General features: G+C 41.2%; 1 protein-coding gene across 3 annotated transcripts; it reads left to right on the top strand.

Annotated features, from left to right (window-relative positions):
• The first annotated feature begins 4,029 nt into the window (after window positions 1-4,029).
• POGLUT2 (protein O-glucosyltransferase 2) lies at window positions 4,030-18,676 on the top strand. 3 transcript variants are annotated; one of them, XM_074944663.1, is made up of 11 exons: window positions 4,093-4,220; window positions 4,411-4,642; window positions 8,594-8,799; window positions 9,944-10,149; window positions 11,196-11,273; window positions 13,735-13,907; window positions 15,117-15,354; window positions 16,081-16,290; window positions 16,753-16,842; window positions 17,385-17,489; window positions 18,509-18,674. In XM_074944663.1, the coding sequence occupies exons 2-11, from the start codon at window positions 4,461-4,463 to the stop codon at window positions 18,524-18,526; spliced, it is 1,506 nt and encodes a 501-aa protein (XP_074800764.1). In that variant the 5' UTR covers window positions 4,093-4,220; window positions 4,411-4,460; the 3' UTR covers window positions 18,527-18,674. The 3 variants fall into 3 exon arrangements, with proteins under 3 accessions (XP_074800773.1, XP_074800754.1, XP_074800764.1); XM_074944672.1 differs by lacking the exon at window positions 4,411-4,642 and having other exon boundaries at window positions 4,030-4,220; window positions 18,509-18,676; XM_074944653.1 differs by having other exon boundaries at window positions 4,079-4,642.
• Window positions 18,677-19,740: the final 1,064 nt, after the last annotated feature.

The raw sequence follows: 19,740 nt of genomic DNA, 5'->3' as shown, positions 1-19,740 counted from the left end.
AGAGTCCAGCGGCGCCTAGTGGTGGCCAGAAATGCTCTGTGTGTGTGTGTGTGTGTGTGTGTGGTGGGGGGAACAGACACTGCTGCAAAATTCGGCACAATTTCCCCAGGAGTAGGGCGATCAGTTAGACCCTCAGCAAGAACCACCCAGCCTAGCACCCCGCGGGAGCGAATTCAGAGCCCTGGCCCTATCTCTAGCTGTGGCCATTCCTGATGCTTCCGAGGAAGGAGATAACAGCTCCCCTGGCCCCAAATCCTTCCTGACTCTTGCAAGTCGGTGGCTGAAACTCCTGATCAATGAGTTTTTTAAGAACATAGGACACAATTTAACTCGGTAGCCGTGATATTTCCTTTTTAAAATAATATTGTTCTTGAAATTCTTCTCAATGTAACTTATTCTCTGTGTTTTTACACAAACCTATTCACAATAACATAAAAAATATATGAAATAAGGGCCCCTTCTTGGAGATTTAATTTACTGTGTATTTTGTGTTTCAACACAAAAGTAATGATAGACTTTTGTTCTTTTAACTATATTTTATGTATATGTATTTCCAATAAAGGAACATTTCTTGATGGGGTTATTGTCAATACCGTTATTGGGAATAGGAAGAACATACAAAGAATAAAGTGTCAGGGCTTGGTGTTGTCAGGATAACTCTATTTTTCCTACCACCTTCAGTGATGTATACAGAGTAATAGGGTTACAGCCGTTCTGTCTAGGGCACAGTAACCAGGGCTGGTTTCAGTAATACGTCTAGGGTCCCTTTCTAAAATAAATAACATGTGTGACACAGTCCTTCTAAAACCTTCTCCCCCACGACCGCCGGTTTCACAAACTTAAAACCTAAATACCCTGGTTACCTTTCTATAATGATCAAAATCGTAAAGTGAGGAACATGATAAGCCCCCTCACTCTTACTTATATATAACTCAGTTTATTGAAGACCCAGAGAGCATACAATACAATCCTCAATCACCTGTAACCTCATGCATGAATTCAGGTAAGCCTACTGGTATATAAGCAGGCACTAGAATTCTGTCTGCTTCAATCTAACTCCACCTATATCTTGTAGCCACCCAAACTAGTACCACAGACCCAGCATCAACACTGGATAACACAGAGCTCAGCATGTCTAAGTAGGCAAAGCAAGACATCTGAACCAAATCCACAGGGATGTTTTGGATTCTCTACCCTACCAGAGTCTAATACCTCTCAGTTCAGGGTGGCTCACATTCCCCAGGCTATCCCTTTCCAAATTTCTCCCCACTTTCATAAATATATGTACCTGTACATATGAAATAATATCATTTCCAAAAACAGAACACAAACTCTTAACAATACAATAAAACACTATACAGAAAAGCATGAGGGCATAATTATTTATGTAAATTAAACCTGACAAGAGCTGATTTCATTCCCTGTTTAGCCTTCTGAACTCTGGGGTTTACAAGGGGGTGCTGAAAATATGAATATGCTAGTTATTAGCCCTAATCAGATCAGGATCCTAATGTCTGTATAATTTCAAGTGGCTTAGGTGTTGACTCCATGGGTGCTCCAGGGCTGGAGCACCCACAGAAAAAATGAGTGTGTGCTTAGCACCCACCAGCAGCCAGCTCCTCACATCCCCAGTGCCCCTGTCCGCTGGCAGCCCCACCAATCAACTCCTCCCCTTCCCTCCCAGCGCTTCTCACCCGCCACAATCAGCTGTTCCGAGGTGTGCAGGAGGTGCTGGAGGGGAGGAGGAGGAGCAGAGATGGGGCGCACTGGGAGGAGGGGTGAAGCAGGGGCGGGAAGAGTTGGAGCGGGGATGGAGGCTTGGGAGAAGGGGTGGGGTGGGGGCTGGGCAGAGCGGGAGATTGAACATCCCCAGGGCCCAGAGGAAGCTGGCATCTGTGAGTGGCTAAGTAAAATATTTGTTTCTTTTTACAGCTGTTATCTGTGTATTGAGTCTGTGTATTTGAATCATTTTCACCAATAAAGAACTGAACCAAACAAATCTGTTACAATGCATATCGTGTGTATAGGAATATGCTGAGGCTAGGGTAAATAACGATTATTATACAAGCCAGTGTTGCTGAATCTTCAGTGTTTCTTCAAAGTCACTATTGAACATGTAATTATCATCACAAGTCAATAAAAGTTAAGCAGCTTTAAGATTTCAGGAAGAAATATGCATGCAATAATTAAATTACAATCAACTTGGAAAAAATAGTTAAAAGTAGTTACAGGTACTATGCCAGCTTCTGCCATTTTTTTTACAATAATATTTTCCTATTTTTAAAATGTTTATTTCCTACCCTGTTGCTGTTTGAAAGATCCACACAAACATAGAACCTATGAGCTGGAGCCCCAAAGGGATTTAGGCACCTAATTGCCATTTTAGATGCCTAAATCCAACATTTAGACCTCCAATAACCCTGCTCGGCTATCCCCTAATCATGTAGGTGCCTAAAATACTTAGGCATCTAAGTTTCTGATAAAGGTCCCCATGGCACCTAAAAATCTGGCAGCGATCACTCCAACAGCCACTTAATCCTGACAGCAAGATGGCTAAATCCAGGCAGGATCCTCAAAATAGGCATTCCCTATTTATCTGGCTTGTGGGGCCTGATCCAGTAGGTGTTCTCAGAGGCTGATCAACAGATCAGGCTCTTCACAAAACATAAGGTACCACCCCCACCTTATAACCTTTAGCCTAGGAGTTAGGACACTTACCCAGGATATGGGAGACCCAGATTCAGACGCCTTGTCTGCCGGACGTTGTTCAACCCACGTCTTGTACAAGTGCTGTACCCACTGAGCTATGCGGTGTTCTAGGGCAAGTTTTTCTCAGTCCTATTGAAGCTATTCTACTGTGTGTAACTAATAAAATATACATTAGAGCAGGGACTTGAAAAGTGAGTGCCCTAAACACAGGGCTATTCAGTCATTTGCGTGCTTTCTCTGGCCCAATGAATGCTAATTATTTATACACAGTCTGGGTCAAAAAGTTTCAGCAGGAGCAACTGAGAAAGCCCCATCCTAGAATGCCCATAGCCCAGCGGTTAGGGTACTCTATTGAAAAACAAGTTTAAATCCTTATTTCCCATCAGGCAGAATAAGGATTTGAACTTTATGTCTCCCCCATCCTGGCTGAGGGCGTTAACAACAGGGCTAATTCTGTAGTTTTATATATAGAATCATAGAATATCAGGGTTGGAAGGGACCTCAGGAGGTCATCTAGTCCAACCCCCTGCTCAAAGCAGGACCAATCCCCAATTTTTGCCCCAGATCCCTAAATGGCCCCCTCAAGGATTGAACTCACAACCCTGGGTTTAAGCAGGCCAATGCTCAAACCACTGAGCTATCCCATATCAGCGGCCCTGCCTCTTTTTTGCAAGAAAGGGCTTGGGCACCCAGCTTCAGGAAGGAGTTCACAGCTGTGAATCCTAACCAGAGATAGGCACCTAAGCCCCTTTGAGGAGATGGGATGTAGGCAAAACTCCTTCCCTGGGCATTTCCTATCGGCTAGATTGGGTGGCTCCCTACTCAGCTTTGCTGGTTTTTGTGGATCCCATTCTTAGGCCCCTAATTCTCCCTGTGCATCCCTAACTCCGGATTGTGGATTCTATTAGGCAGCAGGAGACCGAAATTTAGGTATTGTAGCTCTAGTATCAGTGGATCTAGCCCTGACTATGGACTAGAAAGGAAACAGAAGCTATGTATATACAATAGGATGGTAAATACATAACGTAAACAAATTGAAAAAGTCGATTTCAAAAATCTTTCACTTGTAACCTTGTGTGTTACTGGCAGCAATAATAGGTACAACATTTTCAGCCAGAAGTGTAAGTGTCCCATTTAAACTTGTACTTGCAGTACGCTGCAAATGTCTGCACCCTTGTTTGAAATCGCTTGAAATGTTCTCTCCCCCGCCCAAACCATACTGGTAATGAGCGTGAGTGGTGAGGTGCAAGCCTGCTGTGATTCTAGTTGCTGGACTACATTTCCCAGCATTACTGCTCAGCCTGGGAAGTGAGACAATATCATTATTCATTCAGAAGAAGTTTTGTTGGACCAATGAAAGAATCCCCTTTCCTTTCTTGCCCGCTGAGACTGAGGATAGGCTTAACCCGAAGATGCTGTTCCAGCTCCAGGGTTAAAGGCAGAAGAATCGATGCACACAAAGACAAAGAAATAGGGACACGGCCGCAGCTCCTGAGTGTGTCTTCTCTGTGGTAACTAATGTAGTTAACTAGCTTCTCCCTTGTAGTTTGCGTAGGGGGAAAGTGGAAATATTCAAGACTTCTTTGAAACAAACAAACTAACGCTAAGTCAAGGCAGATGTGTAACTGAGCAGATGTTATTGCAGCCATAACTGAGACACAAGTTACACTTTAGGACACGTTTTCTACCCCTTCCCTGCAGCTTGGCCTGTCTTCCTGTTCGTGTTTTTTCCTGAAGAGGAAATCTTGTAAATGTTTAGCATTGGGCTGCTTTGTTACTTAACGCTTGGAACAATTCCGGTGTTCACTGTATCGGGTGGAGGAAACCAGCTGAGTCCGGAGAACAGTTTAATATGGGGACCTGGTCTGAGAGCAGATGTTGTCCTCCCTGCTCGGTATTTTTATGTTCAGGCTTTGGACACTGAAGGGCAGAGGTAAGCATGACAGCATCTTATCACAGCAACTTTAAATTGTGTTTATGGCCAAAAAGATGTTCGAGTTTTAAAATGGCACTTTCTTACTTCATAGGTCTAAACACTCCTGAGGCTCCCATCCCCACAGTATCTGAATGCCTGCAAGAATTTAAAATTAGAAATGACTATGTTCCCCAGTTGGCATTCCTAAGGCCCTTTTCCCGGAAATATTTAAGCATTGTGCAACTTTACTCAAATTACACACATGCTTAAGTGTTTTGAGGATCTGGGTCCAAGTCATACCTCCAGATTTCTTTGACAAAATAACTTTTACTACTTTTCCTCCAGTTACACTGCAGAGCCAACCCCCTCACGTCTATATTACATTCCATTGTGTTTTGTACATCACCAATAGAATTGGCCCGACCCTCTCTTCAGAGTCACATGGGTGTGCCTGTATATATTGGCTCTCTTGTTATTTAATTAAGAAAACTATTTAATTTGCCTTTCTTGCAGAAAAGGATATTCATGTTGAAGGCCCCAAATCTGACTTACATTTTTATGCCTTATATCTCTTTGTAAATTTTGCTTAATTGTCATGTGTCAAAATGCTCTAATGTTCCTTTAATTAAATGAATTCCAGCAGCCTTTACTCCTGGAAATCTGTACTTGCACAATACGTGAAGGAAAAATATTCAGTAAAGATTCAAGAATGCCTGTTGGCACATAAAGCTGTGATGCCACAGACATCATTTGAGTTGCACTCCCCATCCACCAGAAGTTAATTTGGCCCAGAGATTTTATTTTTAAGCTTCCTTTGGGATATTATCCACAGTAAGAAAAAAGAATATATGTTTAAAAAACCTATGATGATCTTTTCAAAATCTCCTGCTCCATTGCCCTCATATAAAATTTGCCATTCATCTCAAGGTTCACAGGCATCCTACAGGATGTGAGATGGGGAAAGGAAATGAAAAGTGGGTTACAGAAAAAATAAAAGCATCTTGGCCCAGCAAACAAGTTACAGCTAATTCTCCCTTGTCAAGCCTATATATATAAGAAACTGGTCAGGTTAAGTTATGGTGTGACCTTTAGACTTTCCTGCTTCTTTCCATTGTCACACAAATCAGTAATCCCCACAAACGTAGGTTTCAGATCTGTGAATCCATTTAAAATAATTGCTTATTAAATACTGTATAGAACATTAAAGAAACCTAGTAACATTTTGAGACAGCCTAAAGCTTAATTCAAAGACTGAAATTAGTGAGCCAGATCATCTCTAAACAGGAAAAACCCAGCAGAGAACAGGAAACCCACAACTTGCCACTTGTGCCATTTTCGCCAAAATATTCCATGAAGAGGTAGGGCTTGTTTCCTCTATCCAGGGCCGTCCTTACCCATATGCAAAGTACGCAGCTACGTAGGCCACCAGGAAATTTGGGGCACTGAATTTCCTGGTGCCCTGCGCAGCTGCGTGCTGCCCCTGCTCCGGCTCTCCTCCAGGGGCCCCACCTCTTCTCCGCCCCTGCCCCGCCCCAGCCCTGCCCCTACTCCCCATAGCTTTGCAGCAGGGCCGGGGCTGCACTCACTGGCGGCGGGAAGTGCAGCGACCTGGCCCCAGCCTGCTCTGCACCACTGGTGCATGCTGGGGGGTGGTTCCCCCCACCCCCTAAGCCAGCTTTGCCCCCATCCACAGAGGCCTGAGGCCAGCCCCCCCATGCCTCTCCGCAGAGGCCTGCCCCCCCCCCCCCGTGGGGGGGCTGCATAGGGCCCCAGAATAGCTAGGGACAGCCCTGCCTCTATCCCCTCATGGAACTGGCAGAGGGACTGGAGGAGATTTTCAGAGGCACCAGTGGCATTTAGGTGTCTAACTCCCATTAAATGTCAGTGGGAGTTAGACACCTAAATGTTATTTATTGCTTTGAAAATCTCCTCAGCCCCTTCAACTTGCAAATTCCCTAAGATCTGAGGAGGCCAGATCCATTTGAGCAGAGTCTGCATGCCTTGGCATTACTTCCCAGACCCTTCCCCTTCTTTAACAGTAGCACAGCTTCTAAACGACCCAAGCTGCGAGTGCATCCCTACATTTTGCTATCCATATACCCCTTCCCAAGGAGGAATGTGCAGTTTCATTCAACAGAGTGGGGAATCCATGCAAAGTAACAACAATGAAATTAGCATTATCTTAGGTGGGGATTCCCTCAAGGTTGCCAGGGTGAACAATGTTACCTTGTCACAGACAGCAGATACCTCCTGGCCAAAACCCCACATTCTGCGGAGCTCCTAATATCTTAGCTGGGTATTGGGAAGGGCGATGCTAGAAAGCTGTCCCTTTTCCCTCTAGTAGCCCACATTCTTCATACACAGCATAGATTTGATCAAAGAAGTGGAGGTGGACAATCTCGTTTAATACCTGGTAGCACATACCATTGTTACAGTTGTAAAACTGTTCCCTACATTCATAGCTTTCCAAGCCATTCATTTTTTAGGCTGAATTTTTCTAGATTACACTGTGAAATTCTTTTTAAAGTTTGAGCAAAATCCCCTAAACATTTTTTTTATTTATGGGACACTCCTAAAGTTCTTCTGTTTCTACCCTGAGATTTATATTTGAGATATTCTGACTTTCTGTATGAACAATAGATTATCTTCAAATTTTTAGATATCTGACTCAATTCTTTTCCCCATATCTGTTATTAAAGACTGTATATCTTTCCATAAGACCTGCAAAGCAGCCAAATTTGAAGAAATTTGGTTCAGTAGCTGTAAAATTACCAAAGTGTAAAATTTGCATAGTGAAGTACAGTTTCCATACTTACTTGGTGTCACTCATCTGGAGGGCACAGTCACTTGGTCACTCATGCCAGGTGAAACGTCATTCATAAGGAGTGCCACAGGTAATAAGAAAAGTTTTTGTCTTCAGCTCCTACTCTCATTTACTAGCGATTCTGAGCAGGCAGCCATGATTTCTGCCTCCTGTTTTTCTTGCTGCTCCACAACCACCTCTATGAATTGGGGCAAGAAGTGGAGAGGAATAGGTGGCCAGCACTGCTGCTTTTTTGTGAGGTAAACAGGACCAGTGGGGTTAGAAAGAAATTAAAGGAGAGGAAAGAGTGAGAGGTAGACTTGACCATACCAGGAAGAGGACCAATGGAAAAGGGGATGTGGGAGAGAAAGGGCCCAGTGGTAGGGAGAGAGAGGGGTGAAGGAAAGAGAGAGGAAAAGGAACTTCTGCAAAGATAGTCTTATGGTTAATACACAGGATGGATTGCTAGGAATGGTGGGTTCCATTCTTGCCCCTGGCTCTCCATGTGATGTTGAGAGAGTCACATCACTTTCCTGCACTTTCCCCTTCTCCCCCCAGAAGTAGTAGTATTTCCCAGGTAGGTGGAAGCACTTTAAGACCCTGGTATGGGGGGATTGCTGTTATTTATTTATAACAGAAGGGAGAGAAATCCTGAAGCAGAAGAACTCATTCACCTCACAAGCTCATATCTGCAGAAACTTCACTGGGCAAGGAGGTACTTGGCTTTGAACTAGTTTACTTGTAGGGGCAGCATGTCTCAATGGTCTGTTGAGTCACTATGGCCCAAATTTTCAGAAAGGCTCAGACCTCACACTCAGAGCCAGATTTTCAAAACTGCTTGGTTCTCATTTAGGCACCAAAATAAGATTTTCATAAGAGCTCAGTATATTGGGTGCTAAGGTCTACTGAAATCTGCCCATTGGTGTCACAGTGGGAGCTGCTGGCTACTAAGCACTTTTGAAAACCCAGGCCTTATTTAGGTGTCTAAATTGGAGCTGAAGTCTTTGGAAAATCTGGGCACTGAATACTGGGAAATATTGTACAATCTAGCTCTCACTAAAGTCAATGGCAATCTTTCCACTGACTTTAACTGGCATTGGGTCAGACCCTAAGAAAACTGTTGCATAGTCACATCTTAATCATGACTGTACTTGTTCCCTGTGTAGGTTTACTTTCTCTCCAGGAGCAAATGCATTCCAGGTGAAGATCACTGCTCCTGATGAGCAGTTCACTCGGATAGGAGTGCAGATATTAGACAGAAAAGATGGCTCCTTCATTGTGAGGTACAGAATGTATGCAAGCTACAAAAACCTGAAGATAGAAATCAAAGTCAAAGATAAACATGTTGCCAAGTCTCCATATATTTTAAAAGGTACAAAGAAGAATTACATGATACAACTTTATTTTACATAGTGGGGGGTTTTTCATACAAACTGTAGCCCAAAATGCTTTACAGTACTAGGGCCTGATCCTTCAACTTGCTGAGGCTCGGGTTCACAGTTTTAGATTCTACTGCAATCCATAATCCCCACTCAGCTTCCCCTGAACCCTGAAGATGCCTAAACTCACTCAGGCTATGTCTACACAGGGATAAAAGCCTGCAGCATGGCCATGGCTAGCCCAGATCAGCTGACTTGGGTTCATGGGGCTCAGATTCTAGGGCTGAAAAATCGCTGTATAGACATTCAGGCTTGGGCTGGAGCCCAAGCTCTGGGACCCTGAAAGGGTGGAGTGTCCCAGACGTGGGGCTCTAGCCCAAGCCCAAATGTCTACAGAGCGATTTTTCAGTTCCAGAGCCTGAGCCCCATGAGCCCAAGTCAGCTGCCCTGGCCAGCCATGGTATTTTTTTATCCCTGTATAGACATACCTTCAGCACCTAAGCTTTTGTGCCTATGTCCCTAGGTGCCTATGTTTCTGCCTCTGAGCATGTACAGTGCTGCCTCACTCAAGGCATCCAGACATCTATCTCCCACCTAGGGCCCAGAGTGATCCACGGATTGGGAAAGACAATGTGTATCTTGCCTGCAGCGGCCAATCTGGTAGGCATGCTCAGAGGCTGCCTAACTCCACACAAAATGACAATTAGGAGGACCAAGCCCTCCTTTTAACCATTAGCCCAATAAGCAGGGTATTCAACTGGGATATGAGATACCACTAGTTCAAGTCCCCTGTCAGCCTGATAAAGACAAGGTATTTGAACAGATCGGGCAAGAAGGGCAGGAAATGCCTATCTTCCCCTAGTTTGAGGCTCACTCTGGGCCTTAGGCAGGAGATAGGTTCTTTTATTGTGGAACAGAGTATCCACATGGGGCAGTTATTCTAGGATAGCTAAATTATACCAGAACAGTTATGCTGTTCCATTTCCCCTTTGTAGACAAGGGCCTAAGAGTCTAACTTACACACTACTGATTCACCTCTGAATTTGGCTCAAAGTCCAGGCTAACTAACTTCTGAATTCAATGTCTTGACTGTGTTGCACATTAAAATAATCTAAAAATTTGCGGTGTATACAACAGGCCCTGTTTACCACGAGAATTGTGACTGCCCTCGCGAAGACAGCACTGCATGGCTGGAAGATATGAGCTGCCCTCAAGCCATTCCACAGATTCAGAGAGACCTAGCACATTTTCCCACTGTTGATCCAGATAAGATTGCAAAGGAAATTCCACAAAGGTTTGGACAAAGACAGAGCTTGTGTCACTATACCATAAAAGATAACAAGGTACAGTATGTGATTTAGCTGAAGTATTAAAAGGAGGCTTCTAGCTAGTCATATATTTAGGCTGGTTAACACTTTCCCTTATAAAGGATTCTTTTGACCTTTTCTTTGAGAACCTCTCACACCTCCATTGTTTGCTTCATTATCCCTCAAATATAATATTTAACTCTTATATAGTGTTTTTCATCTGTAAAACTCAATGATACTTACCTTCCTTTGTAAGGTGTTTTATGTTCATGTTACAGATAGGGCAGCTGAAACACAGAGAGGCAAATTACTTTGCCCACAGTCACACAGCAGATCAATAGTAGAATTAGGAGTAGACCCAAATGTCCTGACTCCCAGTTTAGTTTCCTGTCCACAAGAGTTTTGAATACTAATCAATTTTGTATGGTGTGGTGGTCTAAGAATCCTCAACTGTAGCTAACAAAACTCTACTAATTTCAGAAGAGCTTTTGGTGGTGTACTGGAACTGTGTTAAAATTACAAGCTAGCAGTTTAAATGTAAGGCGTTTACTATTCCTGCTTGCACATTAGGGGGCTTTATAGAGAAGTATGCAATCTTGTGCAGTCAGTCAAAGAACCAACCAGTACAAGGTAGGATGAGCTGTGCCTCTCTAGTTGTGCAGCCTGCCTTCTTTCTCTGTTTTTGGTTCTTGTGTGTGTTAAAGTTTTGGATTCCTAGCAATAAAGTAGTGTTACATCACAACCTTCCAGAGAGAATATTTTATGTTTTTGTCGAGCTTTTCTCTATGCCATGAACATAATCCGGGAAAGGAGTGCAGTAGAGTCAGGCTTGAAAGTGATAAGTTTCTATTTACAGGGGATCATTTTTAAAGGTGACTGCAAAGGACAAAAAATGCGTGCCCCTTTTTTTGCTTCATCAGAGAGGTAGGACATTCCAAGGCCTCCCAAAATGATTTGAAGTTATGTAAAGGTGAAGCCACACAATCTGTCTGATTCCCTTTACTGTGAAACAGGAAAGCGCCAATAATGTATTTTTTCCCCAAGCAAAAACACTAATGAAATAACTTTTGGGTTATGTTTAGGTTTATATAAGGACTCATGGTGAGCATGTTGGCTTCAGGATTTTCATGGATGCTATACTACTTTCTTTGACTAGAAAAGTGAGTAAATATTAGTCTTATATATTGTATATGTTAGTGTTTAAATATCAAAATTTTCCCTGAAATCCTTATTACAGTTTTGTTGATGCCTCCGCAACAATAAAGAAAACACCACTATTCTTGTTCTCTTTTTTTTATTACTTTCACATTAATAAGTAATAAGCTAGAAGGCTTGTTCCTCATGAAGTTGGATGTTCTGGTATGCTCTTTGATTAGTTTGTAGAATGTAACTTACAAATGTTAATTATCTGCAATGTTGTTTTAGCTGTGCTGGTCCCAGAACATTAGAGAGACAAGGTGGGTGAGGTAATATCTTTTATTGGACCAACTTCTGTTGGTGAAAGAGACAAGCTTTCAAGCTTACACAGAGTGGGTTAAGGTATGTATTCTGGACTCTCTCCTCGGATCAACCTGTGGGTGAACACTTTTCACAGAAAAGTCATTCCATATCTGACCTCTCAGTCCTCGTCCTCAAAGAAAACCTGCACAACACCTTCAAAAGACGAGCCTGGGAGCTTAAATTAAGTTTGCTAGACATTGAAAACCATGAAGTTAATAAATACACTGGATTTATGGCTTATTACAACAATCTGTAACCCAGTAGTCCCCCTTTTTTGTCCTATGACTGCAGAGGTGTTAAGATGCCACTTCACCTTGAATGGTCTTTTACAATACATGCTAACTACTTATGCTAAACGATTGCTTCCACCTTCTTTTTAGCTGTGACACTGTGTACATTTCCCAGACCTTTGAAAGCTTGTCTCTTTCACGAGCAGAAGCTATTACTTCACCGACCTTGTCTCTCAGATATCAATTAGGCAGCTAGACCTTATGACAAAGGCCTATATAGGATTTAATAGAAAACAATTGTCCATAGGCTTTGTGAACCATCCTACAGGATTTAACAGATAATTATATCACTGCTAATACATTTTGTAGGATGATGTAAACAAACCTCAGGGAATTTATATAATTTTCTGTTAAATTCTATACACTGTGGAAAGAGGCCAGAGACAAAGAGAGGCTGGGGAAGATGTCCCCCAACTATACTCAAAATTAAATTTCTAGAGCATCCTATTTGTGTCATCCCTGTTCAGTTCTTTTCAACTTTTCCATTGGCTAATATGATTGAAGAACAAAAAAATCTATTGTGTTCAAGGAGAAAATTAGCCCCCAAATGACTGTGGTCTGAAAATGTAAACACTGATAATATGTAGTTTATAGCTTGTCCATTACAGTTATCGAATACAACCAGTAGATGGCATTGTGTTCATAAAGATTATTCCTAAAGATTACAGCCTTTCCAGGTGCTCTGTGAAGAGAAGACTCCCTTTGTTTTATGAGAGCCAGATAGAACCCTATGTGTCTGTATGTACACTGAAAATAAGAACTGGTCCTTTGTTTCTCTCTGTCTAGAACTTCCATGCCTTTCTGCCTGTTCTTAACAGGGAATTCTTGCTAAAGGTTTCCCTGTGTCATCAAGTTAGAGCAAATAAACTTTGCTGTCCTTCCTCAGCCATATGAGAAGGCATATAAACCCTACTTGATATCTGGCAGAGGATTAGTTTCTATCTTTGTCTCTGAATGTAAGCTGAGTCAGAAACCTAATGTTTCTAATGCTTGGACAGCAGAGGAATCAAGACATGTTGCAATGTGGATGAGCCACAATGAAATTAATTACCTTGCTGGTCTGAACAACAAAAGTATTCAAGAAAAGTTTCACATATGCACATGTTATGGAGAGGCAGTAATGTGCTTATAATTGCATATTATGTATATGTGGGGACTTGGTCAAGATGGGTAATTAATGTGTATGTAGATAATTGTTATCCATTTTTAGAAGATATTTATGTTTATATTTTGTGATCATTGATGAAAGAACAGTAGTTTTAGCCAGAATTAACATTATAGTACAGTGATGGAATAGGTATATCTTTTATTGAATAAGGCTAATGTGGTTTTATTATGTAGACAGCGTAAAATTAATTGTGTCCTTAAGTATTAATTTCCCTCTAGCTAAGATTTTGTAAATGGCATGGTACTACAACACTGCTGTCACTTTGCAACCTTAATAGCTTTTGAAATGGAGTTTTTTGGTTTTGGAATATATACAAAGACCTGAGCATCATGAACAAGGAGAGAGGATGCTTTGTTATATCTAGAAGAGTAGCTTTTGTGAGATTCCTTTTGAAAACTAGTTTGTTATAATGCTGCTTTGTTTTCTGACCTGATAATAGAGAGATTTAAAACATGGATTTCTGTGAACAGCATTCCTGAAGTGGGATGAGCAGTTGTTATAGTTTTTGAATATATTATGGCCCTGAACCTAACTCTTCCAGTAGACTTCTCTTATTGTACCTAATTTCAGATACCATATTGATCAAGAAAAAAAAAAAGAATATTCCTATATAAACACATACAATACACACGAACATCAACACTATCATTTGTCTTCTTTTAGGTGAAAATGCCAGACGTAGAGTTTTTTGTTAATTTAGGGGATTGGCCTTTAGAGAAAAAGAAATCTCCTCAGAACCTTCATCCCATCTTCTCATGGTGTGGATCTACAGAGTCGAAAGACATTGTGATGCCAACCTATGATTTGACGGACTCAGTCTTAGAAACTATGGGACGGTAAGAAATTATGTAAATTTTTCACAAAGCACTAAATATGAGTGGATGGTCTTCCAATAGACTCTTCCATTACCAATACTTCAATAATTGTTGTACTATGTATTTATTCAAATTAATTTCTATGTTGACACTGAGACACCATATTAGGCCAGATAAGGAATACTGAATGTCTAAGTTTAGCTATTTTATCCTTTACATAATTGTTGTCTTCCTGCAATGTCCTATTTCAGAAACCAGAGACCAAATGTAGTCCAATCAAAAACACTAAAAAAATCTATTTTATCACTGATGACACCTCTATCAGTCTCCCCACCACTCAGGATGATATCGTGGGGAAGGTCGTCTTCAACTCTTCCCTGCATATTCAGGCTTTCTCCAGATCTTGCTGCTTCTCTCTCCATAACATTTCTAAGATACCTCCTTCTTCTTTTAAAATATGTATAGCCAAAACTCTCACGTAGGCCTTCATCTCCCATCTTGATTACTGTAAGGTCCTCTTCTCAGGCCTCCCTAACAGCTATTTTGCCTCTTCAGAACCATACAAAACCAGTTTTTAAGATGATCTTTCTTGTCCATGACTCTGAATCGATTTGAATCCTTCCCCTGGCTCACCCTATTTCACTGCATTCAGTTCACCCTTCTTGTCCTTATCAAGACCCTTCACAGGTCTGTCCCTCTTTATTTGTGCATTCTGATCTCTTACTGCAGCACCTTCTCGCTGTCTCCTTCATTCTGGCAAAGATAGCACCTTCATACACCCTTTGTCAGCCTCTCCCACAGCCATCTCCATACGTTCCATACTGTCCATAGCACATAGCATGCTTCTCTGCACTGACTCACAAAGCAACTATTGTCTTCCCCTTCAAATCTCTCCTCAAGACCCCACTGTGGCATAATGCCTGTAAGATATCAACTAATGAACGGTGGCTTGAGAGTCAGATGGCGTTTGTTGGCACTTATTTTATCTATTATAATCATAATAAGTTTACAAACATTTATTTGATTGTATCCCTGCCTTTGCATGTCATCTGTCTTCTTAGATTGTAAACTTTTTTGAATACCACCATTGAAATCAATGGAAATGTGGTGTATAACTGCTGAGGGAGAACCGGGTCCAGAATTGTATTACAAGAATATTTTAAAAGATTGGTGCATGTAAACTTCAAGAGTCCTCTTTTCTGAAATCACTTGTTCCCTCCTGACATCTAGAGTCAGCCTGGACATGATGTCTGTCCAGGCCAACACTGGGCCACCCTGGGAAGACAAGAATACTACAGCAGTTTGGAGGGGACGTGACAGCCGCAAAGAGAGGCTTGAACTTGTAAAACTCAGTAGAAAATATCCAGATATCATAGATGCTGCTTTCACAAACTTTTTCTTTTTTAAACATGATGAAAGCCTCTATGGTCCCATTGTGAAGCATATTTCATTTTTTGATTTTTTCAAGGTAGGACATCAACTGCTATTTATTCTTCTTGCAGACTTAACTCACCAGTGTTTGAGAATTTTCCTCCTCCTGCCTACCGTCTTTGTACATATTATACATATATATTACTTAACTTTTCAGACATAACCTGTGTATGATTATCAGATTTGACTTAGGCCTGGGCTACACTGGGGGGGGGTTTCAAACTAAGATACGCAACTTCAGCTACGCTATTCTTAGTTCGACTTACCTGGCCGTCCTCACGGCGGCGAGTCAACCGCGGCGGCTCCCCTGTCGACTTGGCTTACTCCTCCTGCCGAGGTGGAGTACAGGCGTTGATTCAGGGATCGATTTATCGCATCTAGACGAGACACAATAAATCGATCCCCGATAGATCGATCACTACCTGCCGATCTGGTGGGTAGTGAAAACGTACCCTTAGATTTTGAGGTTTTATAGGAACTTTCTGTCCAGTCTAATCACTAGATTCCATTTTATTGTTCTTCTGTCTGACTGGGGATCATAGCTCCTCCCAATACAATATATTTAGCCAGTGGAACTAATCTCATCTGCTTATTAACAATAAAGATTACCTATAATGCAATGCTTGTCTGGTATAATCTGCATGTCTTAAAATGAGCAAGCCCCCTGCATTTAATATTCTCAGAATAAAAAAAACACCACAAAACCAATCCCTGCTACCTGTTTTTAAAATGTTTATTAATCAATTATTGTATGTTTTTGCAGTATAAATATCAAATTAATATTGACGGCACAGTGGCTGCATACAGATTGCCTTACCTGTTAGCAGGAAATAGTGTAGTACTGAAGCAAGACTCCTTCTACTATGAACATTTTTATAATGAGCTGCAGCCCTGGAAACACTACATTCCATTTAAAAATGACCTGAGTGACCTACTGGAGAAGCTACAGTGGGCAAAAGATCATGATGAAGAGGTAAGTCTATATTAAAACACTTAGAAACATTTCCTGACAAACTAAAAGTAGGTGAATACAAGTTAATTTGTTTAAAAACAAACAAAACATTAGCAGGTCTTAAGAATGAGTGTCACATATTATACCAATGGGGAAGCAAAACATATTTAGCTTGTGTATTCTTCTACAGCCCTTAATTTGAAAATTAATTTGAGTTTTTGAGAAATTAAAGATGTATTTACGGAGTAAGGACACCTTTCGTTCAACGTAAAGAATATGTCAATTTTCAGTCTCCCTCGCATGTCATCAGTAATAAAGGTTTATTTATTATTTTATGGAGAAATCACCATGGTGGTACCTAGACACTTGTCTACAAAATTGGAAGGCTAATTACTAAAATTGTACATATTGTGTTACATTTCAGAATCACTACTACCATCTCCAGAAATTTTCCTATGTCAGGATTTTCCTTTTCTTTGACAGGCAAGGAATATTGCAAAATCAGGGCAAGAATTTGCAAGAAATAACCTCATGGGAGATCATGTATTCTGTTATTATTTCAAACTTTTCCAGGTCAGTATATCAGACTACTAGAAAAAAAGTTATGTAGAAAGCATTTAGGAATATACAGACACTGGAAATCAGCCAGCCCAGAGATGAAGTTACAAAGCAAAGAGTAACAATGGGAAACATTAAGTAGATTGTGGACATTGTGTGAAGTTTATGCGCTAAAAGATTCCTTTAATGTTAGAGTGGCAGTTTGAGAGAGGCATTCCAGCTCCCATAAATCTCAATCTAATCTACAAGAAAGTGTTCCCATGTTCCTCACACTAGCACTCAGCAATGATCTAAGAGCGTAGTCTCATTCCCCTATCCCCAGCCACAGCTGAAAATGTCTGTGCATTAGCACTGAGGTTTTGACACTTCAGTGAGGCACCACCTAGGATCTCTGACAGCAGTTAAGTATCCGCTTACCTTCTCTGTGATATGGTGGGCTTTTCTGAGAGCAATGGGAGATTCTTTGGCCACACAGCTCTTACAAAATTATTGATCTGAGCTGTGACATATTACAGGCAGTTAATAAAGTAAGAATACCTTCCTCTTTTTTGAATTAGGAATACGCCAATTTACAAGTGAGAGAGCCAAAAATCAGAGATGGCATGGAGAAGGTAGAGCAGCCTGACGATGACCTGTTTCCATGTACTTGCCACAGAAAGAAGGTATGGTCTGTACAATAAAGGTCTGATTCTGCAAGATGCTGAATGTCCTCAATTCCTATTTAATTGAATGTGCCCAGCACCCAGCATCATCAGGGCTCAGATGAGTTTCATTCAAATTCTGATGACTAATGGGCTTGTAGGTGGTCTATATTTTTATTTTTTATTTTTAAAATTGTGTATTTGCACCAACTAAACAGCTGAAAACTGCTGCTTAAAAACAGAGTTAACTGAGAGCTAACTCCTGTGAAATCACTGGGGCAACACCGTAAGATAGCTAACAGTAATAGAACAGAACAGTTTCAGAAAGGCAATAATTTTGTCTGTGAAAGTCAAAAAGAGCCAGAAATGTCAAGGTTTCCATTTTTCATTTAATCTTTTCTGGATTTTTGTAATATTACTTTAAATTTACTGGTTTGTAAAACTGCTGATAACCAACCACTGAAAGACTGTTTTTATAATTCTTGTAGAATAAATAAGAGTCCTGGCAGCGAGAATAATTTCCTTGAAAATGGATTGCCTCAGTGGTCATGTGTTTTCAAAATTAAATAAATATTTGTAAGAGTAAACTAAAAGGCTCTAAAAATTAATAGCTAATTTATAGTAAGTTGTTTGGGTAGTAAGTAAATTCATTAAGTCATACCCACCCAGCTGTGGCTAGCACAGACAAGGAATTCCGTATTGCATAGATCTTGTTGTGAGTGGAGGTTTGAGGACACAGCAGACATTCAGGACCCCCCTCCCACTCCGCCCTACCTCCTGCATACTTCAAAGAGTGTCTGTCAGCCACAAATAAAGCCAGGGCAGAGGGAGGAAACGAACCAACCTGCACTTACCTGGATACAGTGGCTAATAAAGGACATGGTGAAGCTGCAGCTGTGGGCTGAAACAGTGGCCAAAGAGGAACTGTTCCTTTCTGTCTCTTTAGAAAGGGAAAGGATCATTGAATTAAAGCAAGATATACAAATCTATACTGACTGTTAAAAACTGCAACAGTTAATATTTTTCCTTCTTAATTACAGGCCAAAGATGAACTCTAACAGGAAGAAATAAAGTCACTTTTAGGAATGTTTACCTATCTTCAGAATCCCGCTAAAAGAAAAGGAAAATTATTTTATTAACAATTTCAATGGACAATACAAAACAGTGTGCAATAGTCTGAATGAGGAATACCTATTTTCCCTTTTATCATCAGTATCAGTAGTACTTGCTGTTTCGAAATATTTTTTTTGAATAAAAACAATTTTTTTTTAATAAAGTCACCTTCATTTCAAAAAGCGATGTTGTTACTATTCTAAGACCTGATTCTGCAAAGTGATGGTGAGCAGGCACCTTCCACAAACTGCTTTCGGGCCTCAATCCACACAGTACGTTAAGTCTAAACAAACTTTTCCTGGAGTTTGGATTTAAACAACAAAAAAAGACCTTAAAGTAACAAAAATTCAGTTCAAACCTCCTGAGCATGACTGCTCCAAGGGTTCCTCTTTCGGGACTGCTTAGTCACACCTTCATTCCTCTTTGCACAGAGCCTATACTCTAGAAAGAGAATGATATCCTGTCTACAGACAAAAGACTCTCTCTAATCTCTCTCTCTCTATATATATATACAAATTATTTATATACATATACACAGTATAAGTTTTAAAAAAACAATTTAATACTGTACATACCAATGATGATTGTGTAGCTTGGTTGAGGTGGGGAGTCACAGGGTGGGACATTTCCCAGGGAATGCCTTGCTGCTAAATAATGAACTAGCACTCGGCTGAGCCCTCAAGAGTTAACACATTGTTGTTAATGTAGTCTCACAGTCTACAAGGCAGCACGAATGGAGGGAGGAGACACAGTAGATGCATGTCAATGGCTGCAAACATTCCCTGCGGAAACTGAACGTGATGATGAACCCATGCTATCCCACTGAAGTGCACACTCCACTTTCCAAAGTGCCAGAGGGGGTTCATGTGTTTGTGAGACAGACACACACACAGTGTGTGTGTGTGTGTGTGTGTGTGAGAGAGAGAGAGAGGCATGCATTTCCCCTTTATGCTGACCCAACTCTAAGTACACTGCCTTTTTAAGTAGATCATCAAGTTGAGACAACAACTGCTTCCAGCAAGCTCCTTCAGTCCTGAGCCCTGTCCTGTGCCCCCCACACCCCACTCTGTGGAGATGGGGTACACGAGCAGGGGCAGTAGTGGAGGAGGGGGACACCCTGACATCAGCACCCCTCTTCCCCCCTACCCCCTGTACAGCA

Source organism: Natator depressus, chromosome 1 (genome assembly GCF_965152275.1).
Source record: "Natator depressus isolate rNatDep1 chromosome 1, rNatDep2.hap1, whole genome shotgun sequence".
Taxonomy (NCBI): Eukaryota; Metazoa; Chordata; order Testudines; family Cheloniidae; genus Natator; species Natator depressus.
The sequence above is the reverse complement of the archived record's forward strand: the minus strand, read 5'-3'. Positions and strand labels throughout refer to the sequence as shown.